Source organism: Crinia signifera, chromosome 5 (assembly GCF_055691185.1).
Source record: "Crinia signifera chromosome 5, ASM5569118v1, whole genome shotgun sequence".
Taxonomy (NCBI): Eukaryota; Metazoa; Chordata; class Amphibia; order Anura; family Myobatrachidae; genus Crinia; species Crinia signifera.
Genome location: NC_139221.1, coordinates 148048182 through 148065438, shown reverse-complemented (window position 1 = coordinate 148065438; position 17257 = coordinate 148048182). Strand labels below are relative to the sequence as shown.

General features: G+C 40.0%; 1 protein-coding gene across 1 annotated transcript in view; it reads left to right on the top strand.

Annotated features, from left to right (window-relative positions):
• MYO10 (myosin X) overlaps positions 1–17257 on the top strand; it is a 221199-nt gene that overhangs the window by 49413 nt on the left and 154529 nt on the right. The window contains exon 3 of the mRNA XM_083188111.1: positions 16582–16740. Within this exon, the coding sequence (XP_083044237.1) occupies positions 16582–16740 (159 nt within the window). The remainder of the gene's footprint in view (positions 1–16581; positions 16741–17257) is intronic.

Below are 17257 nucleotides of genomic sequence, written 5' to 3'. Positions count from 1 at the left end.
TCTTGCTATCACACTTACCCCAAACCCGCTGTATTCCTGCTATTAAATCACGCTGTCTTTGCATGTTCTACCATCCCCAAGCCTATGTCTGCATACTGTCTCTGCATTGCCCTTCTCTTTAATCTGTACCATTGTCTCAGATGTGCACCTTCTTCCCCACCCTTGTCTATATTGTATTAAGCCGTGTCTCTTAATGCCTTTCTGCTGTTTCATCCTGGATGTCATCTCGCCACCTCAAACTTAATATATCAAAAACAGAATTAATTATATTTCCACCAATAAATAGTAGTTACCAACCTGATATCTCTATTGCTGTTGGGAAGATGACAATCACTCCTACCTCTCAAGCTCGCTGCCTAGGTGTTATACTTGACTCAGAACTTTCCTTTTGTACCCCACATTCAATCTGTCTCAAAATCATGCCACATGCACATTATGATGTTATGTATAATAAAGCTAAAAAAAAACCATTCTGCAATATTTCAGATTCAGATGCAACATTTAAAATTCACCCTTACCTTACACAAGACATCATCATCTCACGCATTGATTATTGCAATAGTCTCCTTATTGGCCTTCCCCAATACAGACTCTCACCACTACAGTCCATCATGAATGCAGCTGTGAGGCTAATCTTCCTAGCCAGACGTTCATCGTCTGCAAAGCTACTCTGTCAGTTACTTCACTGGTTACCTGTATTCTACCGTATTCAATATTTTACTTACACACAAAGCCATAAACCAAACTACACCAACATACATATCTTCTCTTATCTCAAAATATCTTCCAACACGACCTCTACGCTCCTCCCAAGATCTGTGTCTCTCATCCACACTCATTACTCGCTCCCATTCCCAACTGCATGACTTTCTTCTGGCTGCACCCACTCTGTGGAATGCCCTCCCAAGCGCAATAAGACTCTCCTCCAGTCTCCAAACCTATAAGCTTTCCCTAAAAACTCATCTCTTCTGACAAGCTTATCAAATTCCAGAACCAGTCACATAACCTTGCATTCTGGTGGAATCGATGCAATAAAGAATACGGTATCTATCCTTATGTATCAATGCCTATTTCCCTATAGATTGGAGGCTTGCAAGCAGGGCCCTCCTACCTTTTGACTGTCTGTAAATACCCTGTTTTGTTGTATCACTGTCTCCTTTGTAAAGCGCAATGTAATATGCTGCGCTATATAAGAAACTGTTAATAATAATAATAATAATATCAGTTAGCATAGGCTAAATATTGGGGGAAAGTATAAGCTGTAATTGGCTGGTGCAAACTCCACCTTTTATATTAAGGATAAAGCAAAAATGAACAACAGTAGCTGTGACTATCTACTAAATACAGATCGGCCAATTTGTTGCATTAAATATTTAGGGGCCTCTGTAGTAAGCCTCGGAATATGACAATGAGGAAAGAGATAAAATACCGGACAATCAGCTCTTGTCATTTTTCAAACACAACTTATAACATGGCAGAAATTGATTGGCAGGTAATTTAATATCTCTCAACATTCTCTCTATTCAAGGATTAGCACATAAGCACCAAAGTGTTTATTTTTAGCTTTTTGCTTTACTATTGTGTGTCCTCAAAGGGTATTTACTTGTTACTTTGTTGCACTGCTGATATGATAGTTGGGTGGTTTATTATAGGCCATACATTCTATGACCTGGCCTAACCTGTATACCCATGAAATATAAATGCCCTAGAAAAAGTTATTTTACACTCTGAAATATTGCAGAATGTTTTTTTTTTAGCTTTATTATACATAACATCATAATATCTCATTTTTATTTAATGATTTAAGAATACTTGGCTACTTGCTTCAGGATATTTGTCACAATAGTGTGATATTTTGGCCGGTATAGATTATTCAAGAATATTTCTTCAAAATCTTATTTTATCATACTTTTTCATCTGGCAAAAGCTGGTTACATAGAAGCTTTTTATGCTGTTTTGTCCAATAACTTGGAAACAGAAGGTTAAGCAAATTATTTAGGGGTGGCAAATGGGCAAACGCACAAGCTGGCCTCTGTCATGTGTCAGCCACACAGGCAACAACATTACAGGCCATCGACATGATCGACCAGCATAACAGTAATGTCAGCGCCAGCATCTCTGCACGTTCTAGAGGAGCAACACTTGAATTGCTCTGTTGGGCGCAATCTATTGCAACATTTGTGAATTCCCCCCATAGTGGTGAGGAGCATTTTTAGCCTTTTATTAAAAAGGATGTGATTCTGCTTTGGTTTATTTCCCAACATAAAAATGTGCTAAATTATAGAACAAAACTTCTGATTCCAATGACACAGGTTTCGGCAGGACTTTAAAGTGCAGTACAAATGGCCTCATAACAGATTCCTCCATAGGATTCTGCACTCAAAACAGAAACCATCTGTGTCTCATTTTTCTTGTACAGAACAGTACAAAAATAGGCGCACTTCTAGAGTTGGATTCGGATTCAAGCAGATTCCGTACACAGAGCGACATTCTCATTCCACTGTTCTATAGTTATAATTCATTTCAGCTGTCCGGGTGGATAGTTGAGAAGCTGTGTAGACAGCTCTCTCTTTATTGTGCGCAGAATGAATTGTTGCTGATAAAAGGTTAACAGCACAAGGCATAGTCATGAGAATGTTTATTAGCTACAAGCAAGAGGATGAGTTCTAAGAGGTTGGTTCTCAGAAAGATGGTCACATGTGCGGTGAATAAAAGATGGAATAAATAACAGAATTGCTAAAATAATGAAACAATGTGACCTTTATTTTGAAGGGTCAGTTTGTTTCCAGTGAGAGCTATACACATAGGACCTTCACAGCACTGTAGCTTTGGGCTTGATTCGAACTAGGGCCATCTTTCTCTGTGGTGCTTGTATGTTCTCTCTGTGTTTGTAGGTTTTCTTCAGGTACCCCAATATCATCACAAATTGACAAAATGGACCCATGTATTTGTGGCTAGTATTCCTTCTAGTATTTTGGGGGACAGTGCATCAGTGAAAAGCTCACATTTTAATTTTCAAGGGCAAAATATTGAATGAGATCCCATAGTATTATACTGATTCCCCATACATGAACACCAGACCACCCACAAATACAGCCATAGAAAGTGCCATAGTTTTCTTTGTTTTTCTATTTTCTGCGAATGCATCACAGCTGGATTCCTCTTGGTGAAATATGAAAAGAAGCCCATAGGCTTTAATTGGGTAACTCCACAACCTGGCCTTTTTCAGTATGGATCGCTAGAGCTCTGGGGCAGATTTATTAAGCTTGGAGAAGAGATAAACTGGAGATAAAGCGGAGAAAAGGTAAAAGGAGATAAAGCACCAGCCAATCAACTCCCAACTGTCTTTTTCAAACACAGCTGATTGGCTGGTGCTTTATCTCCTTTTACCTTTTCTCCGCTTTATCTCCAGTTTATCTCTTCTCCAAGCTTAATAAATCTGCCCCTCTAGTTCCTGTGGAGCCGGAGAAGCACAGGAGACAGTGTGTGAGTAGGATTTCTTTCTACAGGAACCCAAATGGATTCTGCATGGAGGAGTGGTTAGGCCATCATGGACCCATAGGTAATGTATTAGGGGATGATTGAAGTATGTAATAAAGTTTTACTGGTCATATGTGTCTGTGGTTTTTTCACTATTTGTACTATTGTGGAACTACAAGTCCTAGTGAGCCCTTTAATGCCTTGCATGCTGGAACTTGTAAATCTTCAATTCCCTGCATGCGGTGGGGGATCTCACACTGCTTTTTAAAAAAAAAAATTGTACTTTTACACATTTTTGGGGGGACAGAACAATGCACAGATCGCACTGGTCTGTGCATGGTTCTATCCAAATCGATTGTCAGAACCTGGTCTGTTTGTGTTGTGATTTTTGGTAATGTTTTTCCAAAATCGCATCCTAAAGCTTTCAGGCAAGCTCACATCTTTACCAAAGATTTATCTTAAGATATGATGTACGTTCCTAGGATCATTTGCTAAATCTTCTGATCATTCATGCAGCATGTAAGATCAGAAGATTTAGCAAAAAGATCCACAGGAGCATGCATCTAATCGAAATCAGCCGAGTTTGCGGTACAAATTGGCCGAGCGGTTGGAAATCGGGCTATCGGTAAAAAAATTGTTTCGTTTTTCGACAAATTTGTGCATTTCTGTGTTCCCCAATTCCTAATCATTCTGGTTAGTAATTATAATTAGTAATTATAATTCATGGATTACATTCTACTTACCAGAATATTTTTCATATAAAGAGAAAATAGTTTCATCGTTTCATGCAAACACAACTTCATGAAGGCCATAAAATATATTTGAAAATATTTTGAGCTCAAGCACACAGTTATTATGACAGATATTTATGTATTGATATTGTCCACTTGTGCTAATTTTAAAAAGAACATATTTTTGTCAGCAATTAAAGCCCTTTTTCTGTAGCTATTTTCAGACACCTAGAATCATGTAAAGTTTTCAAAAATCACACTATACGATCATTAAAATGAACTTGTACTTGCATTTAAGACAACAGTGTAAAATCAAAACTTTTTTTGGCAGAGTTTGTTTAAAGAGAAAACAAAATGGGCTAAATTCCTGCTAACCAACCAGCATTTACATTCTTCTATAAATAAAATTCAAATTGATGCCATATTTCAACTACAGAAATGTAAGACCACAGTAATTAGTTCAGAGACTGCTATTAAATGTTCTGTAAATTTAGTCAGTTCTCTACAGTCTGCTCTGCAGCATATATAGAAATACACTTTATGGGAGGTTTATGAAAAGCAAATTTTTCCCATTGCATGGAATATTTAAACTCTGCAACATTTGCAGGAAAACTGAGTTGAGTCGCACCAGGTTTTGGTACCATTAATTTCAATGTACTGACCAGTATCTTGAGAAGTATAAAGGAATGTATTTATGACATTTTTATATAAAATTGGTTGTTCTTGTATGAGCCAGAGATCCCATAATTGGAACAAAATATCACAAATTTATTTTCTTTAACAAACATTAGAAGGACCACAGCAGATATTTCAGCCCCAATACTATAAAACATGGCTGTCCTCAGAAAACCATTGTTTTTGGAAAATTGGCTATATTTTTTCTCTTATTGAGTAGGCCTCCAAATTCTGTTATTACCCTTAATTTAATAAACAGTGTTAGCTGCACCTTCACAGTACAGCTTGTGTTTTATTTTGACCTACCTGCTAATCAGCAAAATGCCACATAATATTAACTGCAAATATATGTAAAAATACTTTGCTATATTATTTAATTTTCGGTTTACTTTCCCTTTAACATTTCCCTTCGATAAAATACAATGGGGCAGATGTATGAACCAGCGTTAAGTGCAGAAATGCACTTAACGCTGGTTAACTGGGGGGGGGGATTATGTTTTCCCCAATGTATTGCTAGTGCACCTTACGTGTGCTAGTGACAGCCCGCCGAGTTATGCTCGGCGGGGCTGTCCCCTGCAATCCCCTCAGTGTTTTGCCCCGGCCGCTTCGCCAGCTCAGGGCTAGCGCTGTCCTACCCCCCACTGCAGGGACAACGCTAGCCATGCTTCTGGCTTGGGCTTCCCAGACAGCTGGCCAGGGGAGGAAAGCGCATCGCACATGCTGGGGGAGCCGATAAGGAGAGCCATTCACGCTGGGCATCACGGCTCTCCTTATTGACTGTGGGGGTTAACACATCTGCACATAACGGGTGCCTGCTTCTCCACGTTATGCTGGAGAAGCGGGATCCGTTATGTGCAAAACGTTATCAGCAGTTTCATACATCTGCCCCAATGAGAGCATATATGTAACTACTTTAAATGTCAGAAAAACGTAAAGGCTGCATGAACTGCATGTTGATTTGATGGTATAAACTTTATGTACTAGCTACCTCTTAAGGTCCATACACACTGGGTGACTATGCCCAGCATGTATGGACAGCGATGATCGCGTTCATCGCTGGGGGGAAAGCCGCTTAGTGCAGAGCTGTCCTCAAAGCCGTTCATCTGCTGGTAAAACCAGCAGATAAACGGCTTTCCCGGCAATGATGCGGGAGCGCACAGCAGCGATCACTGCTCATCGCTGGGGCATACACACTGGGTGGCTTTGATCTGAAAGCCGCTCAAACCTGCTGTTTTGAGCGACTTTCAACTCAAAGTAGCCCAGTGTGTATGGGCCTTTAGAAATAATCGGTGTGATTCTATTTGAGCCGTAAACTATGAAATTCACAGCTTTGTGGGTCTTCTAAAAGCCACCTGCACTAACTCCCCCCTAGCAATTTCCCTGCACGCATGCGAATCAATGTTTAACATAAACATCCATTCACAGCCTTGCGTATGGGGGCAAAATCATTCCATGGTTGCCAACGATGGAATGATTTTGCATGTGCTCGCAGATGTAAGACACTTCTCTGGTGTCTTACATCTGGAAGTGCCCTGTGTGGGAGGTGGGCAGGCAGCTGACTACACGTTCCAGGGATGCTGGGTGTTCCTGTGGACACAACGATGGCCCATCGCCCCATGCCCTACCCACCCCCACTGCTGTGTGCAAGTGGCCGGTAAATAAGCAATTTACTGTGCCCACTCACGCACAGACACTGCACATGTGCATAAATAATTATGCGCATGCACAGTCTGGAAAAATTGCTCCCCTGTGCGAATGTGTAGGGGAGTGATTTAAGAAACACCCCCAATATGTAGTGATTTAATAGCCTTACTACATTGTGTATGTACTGTAAGAGCAGAATGACCGGGTGCTCTGTTACACAGGGGCACAATATTAAGCTTTGGAAAGCCTTCCACTTGGCTGGTGATACCAGCAGATGAACGGCAGTGACCAGCGATGATGTGGGTTTTATTGGTTGTATGTGTCTGTCTTTTTCCACTATTTGTACTGTTGTGGAATTACAAACCTAGCGGGCCCCTTAATGCCCCGTATGCTGGTTCTCCAAGTCCCTGCATGTGGTGCAGGCTTACTGTGACTTGTAGCTCCACAACAATACACAATAGTTTGTCCTACTTTTTACACAAACATCAGCCGGAGCCCATGAAAACACTGGAGAACATAAAAATTCCACACAGATAGAGCCTTGGTGGGAATTAAGATCTCGGTGCTTTGAGGCAGTGAGGCTAACCACTACACCAACAATGTTGCTTTTGAACGCTACTGTACACAAACGATACTATGTTGACAAACAATTCAGAATACTCCTGTTTAGTGCTCTTTTAAAAATGTTTTTTTTTTTTTTTTTTCATATGGAGCCTTTATTGACCCCCACTTTGATGTGGCATTCGGGCCTCTAGCCAGTGGGAGTTGTGTGGTTTGGTGGGGCATGGTATGAGGATGTTTGAAGAAGGCAAAATATAAATAGCAGTTAGAAAAATGAGAAGGTATTTGAAATGATTTATTTAGCTTCACTTTCTCCATGTATTACGTGTATTTGCCAACATTTTATATAATCCCTAGGAACACTTCAGCTGTGTTGGTTCAAATAACCCCATAAGGAAAGATACAATATAGATGGACATTGCACGCTACTGTTTTTATTGGGACGTATTTACTGAACTACTGTAGGATATAATGTTTTTCTAGATATTTTTTGTTGTTAGATATAATATCTATAAATATTAACTTTTAAAGCTAGCCATTATGTTATTATGTAATATATACATTAGCTAGCACGAGGAAATGTAGAGTGCAGTTTGGCAATACTGGAATATCAGGATTTTCCAAAAATCTCTTGGGATACATTTTTAAAACCTAGGACTATACTTGGCGATAGTGGAAAATAACCGAATAGCTAAATTACTTCTGTTATAAATGTCCTGGTTGAAATGTTAAGCGTTTAGTCTGCAATATACTTAATTGTCACTGGTAGGAAGAGACAAGTCAAATGTGGCCGAAATTCCACTGAATTACATGTGTTTATGACATGCTCCCTGCTCACAGCTGGCAAATCTCAGTACATACAGTACAGCAATTATTTCACAACATGACTTGTTGAAAAGCAAATACAGAAGGTTAATCTGCACATTCACACTGTTTTTTAGTAACCTAATCATGAGAAAAAATATGTCTTAGAATGTTACAGGGAACAGTTTGGAAACATCATTGAGGAGGAATTGTTCAAACTAGTCCTTTTTGGCCCAATATTCTCTGTAAAGCTCTGAGTCTATGGAATATTTGTGATCTGTATAAATAACTGTCAATAAATACATAAATAATGTGTGTAAAAATAGGCGATTGGTGAATGAATAAACCCATTGTTTTATTTGTGGAGTCATTGGCGAACCACCCTACATTATAGACACCCATTGTGTGTGTGTGATATCATTGACCAGTGTTTGGGGTCATAAGAACTGGATTCATTGCAGCAGAATTGTGTTTTGATTTGACCTTGTGAAAAAAATAATGTGATGCAGTTGAATTCCTACCTATACTTTTTCTTATAGATTTCAAGAAATTTTCTGAATATATACTTAGCTTATCTTTAAGGAGGAACAAGGACACATAATAAGTACTGTATATATCTCCTGTGCCTATGTCTGTAAAACCAAATCAAGACAGAACAAAGACAAAGCCATAACATGTTAGATGAAATGGGAAACCGCTATCCTTCTATGTCAGTACTCCTGTAATTGGCCCCTAGCAATACATTAAACTGAGCATTGTAACGGCTAACATTGTTTACCCATATTTATGATATGGAGCATTGCAGTTATGTTACGCCATCTGCATTTTTCCTGAGAGGAACAATCAAATAAGAGCATTAGAAATGAATGAAAAGCTCTCACCTCACACCAGTTTGTGTTATACTGCATTATGCTTTTATCAATCTGCTCTTTTACTAGTGTGCCCCAGCACATTGCTCTGGCCAGGCACACATGCATATATTTGTTCAGAAAACCAGTGAATAATGAAGTGTTAATGTAGATGTAGCATGACACAGGCTTCCTAATTATGTGCTGAGTCTGCTCTTTGCTCTTTCATGCCGTGGCCTTCTTCAGAAGTCATAGCTGCCAAACTCCCTTGAATATACAGGAGCAAATATGCATGATATAAAATGAATGAAAGCATGTATGTATTAGTAGTAGTAGTAGTAGTAGTAGTAGTAGTAATAGTTTCTTATATAGTGCAGCATATTCCTTCTGCTGTTTAAAAGAACTTTGTGAATGTAAGGTAAAAAGAAGACATTGGGCCTGAATCTGGTTCACTTGCAATAAAACATTCTCTTTCTTTCTTTCTTTCTTTCTTTCTTTCTTTCTTTCTTTCTTTCTTTCTTTCTTTCTTTCTTCAGTTGCTTATATAATGTGCACATATTCCGCAGCGCTTTACAGAGAGAATATTTGAACATTCACATCATATTTAATGAACAAAGCCATGTGCACTGCAGGGGGCAGATGTAACTTGTGCAGAGAGAGTTAGATTTCCGTGGGATTTTTACTTCAAACTGATATCTAAATTGCAGTGTAAGAATAGATACAGCTAGTATTTTCCCTGCACAAAAACAAAATAACTCCTACAAATCTAACTCTCTCTCTGCACATGTTATATCTGCCCCACTGCAGTGCACATGGTTTTGTCCCTTAGAGAGAGAATTTGCTTTTGCAAGTGAACCAGAATCAGGCCCATAGTGCAATGGTGAACAGAGTTTTAGGTTATGGAAAATTCTGAACTCATTTTGGTTAAAGATTTATAGAAATGAATGGGTAGGGATAAAATGGATGTTAAATAGACAGTAAAGATGAAGAAGTAGAAATGGGAAATAGTGGCCTAACCATCCACAATGCCAAAATTGGAAGGGTGACCCTTTCATTTTAGATATAAGGTAATATTACAGAGGCTAGTGTAAATATTGGGTTTCTAACCATGCATGGATCTAGGGATAGAAGTGTAGACAATAGATATACTCTCATTGGGCAGCCATGCAATCCACACTTCAGTAAACATGGCAAATATAATTTAATTCATGGCTACTACCGAGCTTTTGGAAAGATGCTGGAGCCCTAGCAAGTACACCCATGGGCCTTTTGCCAATGGGACATCAAAGAAGTTGTTCAGGTGTCTGTTTACTCAAAAGGTAGTGCTTTTACAACAATACCATCATATATAAACTATCCTGCATTTAGGATAAACAGACATAAACTTTTTGTTGAGTATTGTATGAGTATAGGGCCATAGATAGTACAATGGGGGCGTAAACCATGATATTTCTTTATGACTTTCAGCTTTGACAGATCCCATTCAGCACAAAGCACTTCCACTACAACATTCTAGAATTGAAAATCGTAACAATGTAGGCAATGCTTCATATATCCCATGCCACCATAAACCCCTCCCAGATTAAACACCAAATATGTCAGCCAAGCCCACTTTTTCACCAGACACCTAAGTTTCTCAGAAAAGATGACACTGTTCCGGTAATGGCAAAGTAGGTGATTTGAGATGGACTATATAATATATCTATCTATCTATCTATCTATCTATCTATCTATCTATCTATCTATCTATCTATCTATCTGTCTGTCTGTCTGTCTGTCTGTCTGTCTGTCTGTCTGTCTGTCTGTCTGTCTATCTATCCTACATTAATATAACCACAAGGTAAAATTGGTTAATATTTACAAATGTATTTTGATTTTGAGTAACTGTAATAAACCTTACAAACAGTATTTATTCTTTCCCATTTCTGCCCAAAACATGAACTACAGAGAGCAATGACCTAAGAAAAAACAACACTTAGGGGGTGATTCTTGTTGACTCGCAATATAGAGAGTTCAGCCCCATCCCGATGTTTTGGGGACTGCCCATGTGTATGATCTCTTTTGTGCATGTGCTGAACATTTTGCACGCATCGGGGCGAGCCCGGTGCATGGGGACACCCAGCGTTTCCTGGGCATGTCCACAACAACTATGCAAACATAGGCAGGCCAACTGACATCACAGGACGTTAGTCGCCCACCCCGTCTTCGGCCAGGCGCACACAAATAACAGTCGGTTTACACTGACTTCAATTTGCGAAGGCAGGAGAAACCATTTGATCATCGACCATCGATTGATTTCTCCTGCAGCAGGTGCATGCGAGGGGATGTGTTCTTGTTACACATCCCCCGCATGTTACCGAGGGGAATCAGCGGTAGCAATGGGCGGGCATTCAGACAGGTGGCAGACGGTGTCTCGGGCGCTCTGTAAGCTGCGATGTTATTGTTATATGCTTATATCCTGCACTCGCATTTTGCAGAAGCACATTTCATTAGTGATACTACATGTATGTAAAACCTGTAGCTTTTCAGCAGGTCCACACAGAAGTACAGTACCATAGCATGCTACTGTATGGCATCATAGACCTGTTATTTGCATTTTTACAGTAGATAAGTACTATAAGCTGTAGTCAAGAATACACTGCTCTTTCATTTTGCCTCTCTGTTAAAGAGCTTAGCTATAAATCGTGCAGATTGTTTGGGTTTAACCATTATCTAGCTTTGCAAGCAATCTGTACACTACAAGGTCATTACAAAGAGCAAATGGTAACTTTTTTGTAGGTTAATAGTGGGAGCTTGGTCCTACAGCAGTGCTGTAAACTAATAGACAGCAGAGGACAAAGCAATTTACAAAATGTCAACTTGAAAAAGGTCATCATTAACAAGACGTCGACTTAGAAAAGGTCGCCACAAGCAAGACGTTGACATGAAAAGGCAGACATGATTTGTTAAAGACCTTTTGTGAAAATGTCGATTTGGGCCCCGAACTAGTGTAGCTCACTGCGCTCGCCATGTTTTGGGGCATGGTGCCTCGCTGGGCTTGGCACACTTTACCATTCCCAGAGTCCACGTGGATGTTAAACTATGAAAAAGTAAAAAAGTGAAAATTGCATATCGACCTTCTCTGTGTTAACCGTTATCATGTTGAGCTGATGCTTGTGTCGACACTTTGTCAATGTTGACCTTTTGCATGCTGATCTTTTGCATGTTGACTTTGTGATGGTACCCTATTGACAGACACTGCAGGTCCTACAGAAAACACAAAAACACAAAAAAGGGTTATACAAAATTAAAGAGGAAGTTTACCCTCTTTTATGAGTTTGCGTGTACAGTTAGGTATCAGGAATAACCTAATTGCTATTTATACACATTTAAGATGCTGTACTTTTTGCTTCGACAATTAAACAATGAATAAAAGATAAAATATGGCACATATATGTATATACAAAATATCACATGGGGTGCTATAAGAAACTGTTAAAATGGTGCAGACATTTAGTTATTATTTATTATCTCATTAGAACCAGTATTAGCTAATGCAGTAGTGTTGTGTATTGACCCATAAGGACACCATTTTAATAAAAAAACAATCTATGCAATCAGAATCAATCAGATGTAAGGAAAATATAAAAGGCTGATGGAACATTTTCATACATATATGGCCACATCCACAAACCTTGTACAATTTTTGTCCAAAGCGCCACATATTTGCCTTTTTATTGAATGAGCTATAAGACAAGAGCTCACTGTGCAGATCTCACCCACCATATTGAGCCCCTAGAGGCCAAATTTGTAAAAATATATATTTAAGCTTACATAGCAGCAATTTGTGAAAAAAAAAAAGGGTAGTGGTGGAACTCATTTCACCTGTTCACCTTTTCGGGTCCACCCAAACACTGCTGATCTTCTCACTGCCATGAACAAAACCCATTTCTAATTGAGCTTGTTCCTCAAGGACAACTATTTTTAAAAACTGAATTGTAGGTATTGGTCTCCATCTTTTATTACTATTAGGCTTTTGGTACTTGTGTACAATCACGGCTCCCATCGCATGCCATATATAGTGGCATGCGATGGCATGCGATGCGATTTTACCATGTTTTTATGCAGTTTTGTTAAAAAATCGCATGCGATCGCATCGCATGCGATTGCATGAGATCGCATGCGATGTGATGCGATGCGATGTCATTTTTCACGGAACTTATGGACATGAGTTGAAATCATGTAAAATGCACCCCAAATGTCATTTTTCAAACTGTACCACCCCCACTATCAACGCCAACCCGAAGCGTGGCGAGCGGCGGCGGTACGCGTCCTACGACCTTTTCATACCCCCACTATCCACGTCGGCGTGGAGTTGAGAATAGAAAGTGATGCGAGCCACCGAGCCCGAAGCGTGGCAAGCGGACGCGGATACCGTCACAGGTATCCGTGTGTCCCCTCGCGGGCTTCACAGGTATCCGCTTCCCCTCGCGGGTTGCGCTGCGCTCGCCACGCTTCGGGCTCGGTGGCACGCTGCGCTCGCCACACTTTCTATTCTCTACTCCACGCCGACGTGGATAGTGGGGGTATGAAAAGGTCGTAGGATGCGTACCGCCACCCCTCGCTCGCCACGCTTCGGGTTGGCGTTGATAGTGGGGGTGGTACAGTGTGAAAAATGACATTTGGGGTGCATTTTACATGATTTCAACTCATGTCCATAATTTCAGTGAAAAATGACATTGCATCGTATCAGATCGCATGCGATGCAATGCGATTTTTCCGTATACGATGCCCATCGTGGGAGCCGTGATTCTACATAAGTACCAGGCTTTTTCCTTAATTGTTGTCATAAAACCCAGAATGTCTAGTCCTCTATTGCAAAGGAGAGATGATGTAACCTGTGCCTTTAACCAGCATAGTTTGTAATCCACAGGGGGAAAAAACTCTAACTTAGATCTTAATCAAAGTACAACTATTCTTGTACAATTCTTGTTTAGTAATGCTTAAAATCAGTTATCTTTTTTGCATACTAAGAAACGCTATTATTATTTAGTTAACCAAATATTGTCAACTTTTTTTTCCAAAATGTGAAATGTAAGATAATGGTGGCGGTCATACATTTTTGCCTGGACTCATTAATGGTAATCTGTCTCTCCATCTCAGTAAAGCTCCGCACTGATATTATTCATCCCCTACAATCCTGTATCACACACACAGACACAGCTCAGCTAATCAGCACTCACTGGCAGAGAATAGCCTTTGCGAAGCTGGTGGCGGGAATAGAGCTACAAAATTAGGAATGCTCAGAATGTGCCTGAATTAGGATCTCCACTCAAAAGGGAATGTCCTGCATTAGGAATTATTACCTTCAGATAGGAGTTGGTTGGTCCCTACCCCCTGTGTGTCAAAATGTATATTGGCAGCACTACATGTGGCATATTGTTAAATGGGGTGAGTCAATGCGGCATTATATAAACTGGTGGCATTGTGTAGTATTATGTGAACTAGGGCACTTTTAGAGGTCAGAAATTGACCCAGCTCACTACTATGGGTTATACAATTACTAATACTGTATATTACATAAAATTAACTACAGCAATATTATGGGGCATACAATGGACAATCATTGTGGACAGAGGTGTTTCTCTAGGGGCACTGGGGAGTAGCACCTTCAAAATGTTGCTAAGGGGCCCACAATATTCTGGTTAGGCCCCTGCCTGGATATCCTATATAATTAAAGGCTCACACTGCTACTCACCATTATGGGAGGAAATCAGGGGTTAGGGTTAGGCACTAATGGGGAGGGTTCTGGTTCCGGTCTCGGGGGGTTGGAGGTTTAGGCACAGGTAGGGGCACTAAAGGGAACAGGGTAAGTATACTCTCTGAGCCCCTGTTGGTCTTCTGACCACTGTCCATCTGCATCTATTCCAGTGTGCAATATCAGGAAGTAGGAAGAAATCAATGAGAAATGTCAGAATTGAATAAAACCAATGACATTTGTGCAGAGTATTGAAACTTCTATAAATGTTGTATCTACTTCTAACCATAGGTGAGCACTGGCACCTTGTTTCTGAGTTCCGAACCAGCACTGTTTTCATAGGGGAAAAATGCACTGCTGTTGGATATCTCCAAATGGTTACATTACATTTTCCATTCTGTACCAATCTATGTTATGCTCCCTGACTAACCTGAACGACAATGAACATATAACACGACTTCCAGTCCAGAGCAGCATAACTCAGACATCCACTAAATGATTAAACAGGAGCCCTAATGTTCTTTGAGCGTCTGTTTTTCATCAGTGAGTCTCCTCAGGAGGTTACTGTATAGACATATAAGGTACCAAACTACCACAAATTTCAAAGAGCCAAAAAGAATGTTACGTATGCCATAGGTTATGTTTATATATCTGGGGAATGTGTTGCAATATAGACATAAGCTGATTCCTGAAAAACTAAATTTATCAATTTTGAATCACCACTCTTAGCAGCCCACAGTGATTCTCATATTCACATTATTTTATCGTATTAATAGCTGCTTTTAATAATCTATTGTAACAATGTCCCTGGACTGCTTAAATAATTTGAAATCTCAGCCCTTGCGCCACAGGATGTCACATTCCACAAGTTGTAATGTGAACCATGGGCCTCATCCCCCCCCCTCACATAGGGGCAAGATGTGAGAGCTTTAGCAAGTTTAGGGTCCATGTTACTGAGTCACTGCTAAATAAATAGGAATAAGAATGTGCTGCTGCCAGACAGATTTCTGTGTTATTTCTGGTACTCTAGCTGTTGTCTAATGAAATGTACAAGTGCACCACATGTACAATAGTTTTACGATATAATGGAGAACAATAGGGTGGATATATGTTTTTAGTACAAACTACATGCATATTGTTATCGGGCCTACACACAGGGAGATGTGCAGAGCATTCTGAGCGATGCTAAATCGCTCAGAAAGCTCAGCAAGAACACTCTGCACACAGCGATGTGTGCTGAGTGATTTGACAGGGCCAGTGTTCTCCCGAAAATCGGCTCGCCCCCCCCCCCCCCCCCATTTTACTAAAATTAGTAAAATACTCAGTTTTCGCGGGTCCGCGGCATGGGGCGGGGCTAAAATGATGAGAATCTCATAATTTTGCATCATTTTAGCCCCTCCCTCAATTCACGGACCCACAAATTGCTTTCTTTGACTGTCATGGGGGTGGGGCTTGTGACCAATGTTCCCTCTAATTTTACGAAGGCAGTGTGCGGCAAAAGATTTTGGCTGTGCAACTTTGGAAGGAAATTTTTATTTTTGTGCGTCTTATATATAACTGGAAAATGACGATCAGCATTTGTGTTAACTTTACTTCAAAATGATGTTAAACATTTAAACATTCAAAACACAGCACACAATGTAGTTAATGGGTGAAACACACACTAATTGAGTCCACAACTGCAAAAAGGGACCACTGCTGCTTTGTGCGCTCTGTTGTAATGTCTGTGCGCACGCTCGTCGAGTTGTGTGCGCGCGCACGTGCGCACAGCTTAGAGGGAACACTGCTTGTGACATCAGCCTCTCCCCACCCCCCTGACATACATTATCGGGTCTCCTCTCCGGGCTTCTTCCGGAGAGGACAACAGAAAAGTCGTCAAGTATGTGTAGGGCTATAATGTGATACGTTACAATCGGCAGTGATAAAGTCTTGGCTTACTCAGGTGCTAAAGTAAGATGGCTTTTTGGGTAACAAACAATAATAGCTTTCTACATATATAATTTCCCTGGCCTAAGCTCTCCTCCTACACACATCTCCCTGTGTTCCTCATTACAGTGTAAGTCAAAGACTATTAATGTGTGTCTGTTTCTTTGTTTTTCAGGTATTTACATATAAGCAAAGCACAATTACTCGTCAGAAGGTTACCACTATGCATCCAACTAGCACAAATGGCGTGGAAGACATGGCATTACTGGGAGATCTCCATGAAGGATCAATAATGTACAATGTTTACCAGCGATACAAGGAGAACAACATTTATGTAAGTTTCACTTACAGTATAACTAGTGTGGTTGGAATTAAAGGGATGTAACCTTTCTAGGAATGTAATCTCATGCTCAGCCCAGACAGCAAACTAAGTGATGCTCCTTAACTCTGTATAGTCAACGGACCCCCAAACCTTGTGTCCTAAGGACATCAGTGCCTGATGAACCTGCAAGAGGTTTGTTTGTTTTATTGTGCCTGCAGCAACTGACAGTTGATCATCTCATAAAGCAATTTGTTCAAATATATTTATACTTTGTTGGTACATATTTGCCTTTTTCCTGTGCTATATACTGTAATGCTATGTTTTTAAATAAATCTAGCTCAATAAATTCTTCTTCAGGTCATAACCAAAATCCGATGTAATAACATATTCTTATTGCTATACCTTAAGCTGCCTGTTTAGCAAATATCAAATATTGTTTGCAAGCTAAAACACCTGTTTACATGTGGTACCCACAAATATTGGGGGAAATTTACTAAAGGAAATTTGTAAAAATAGGTGTATTTGTATC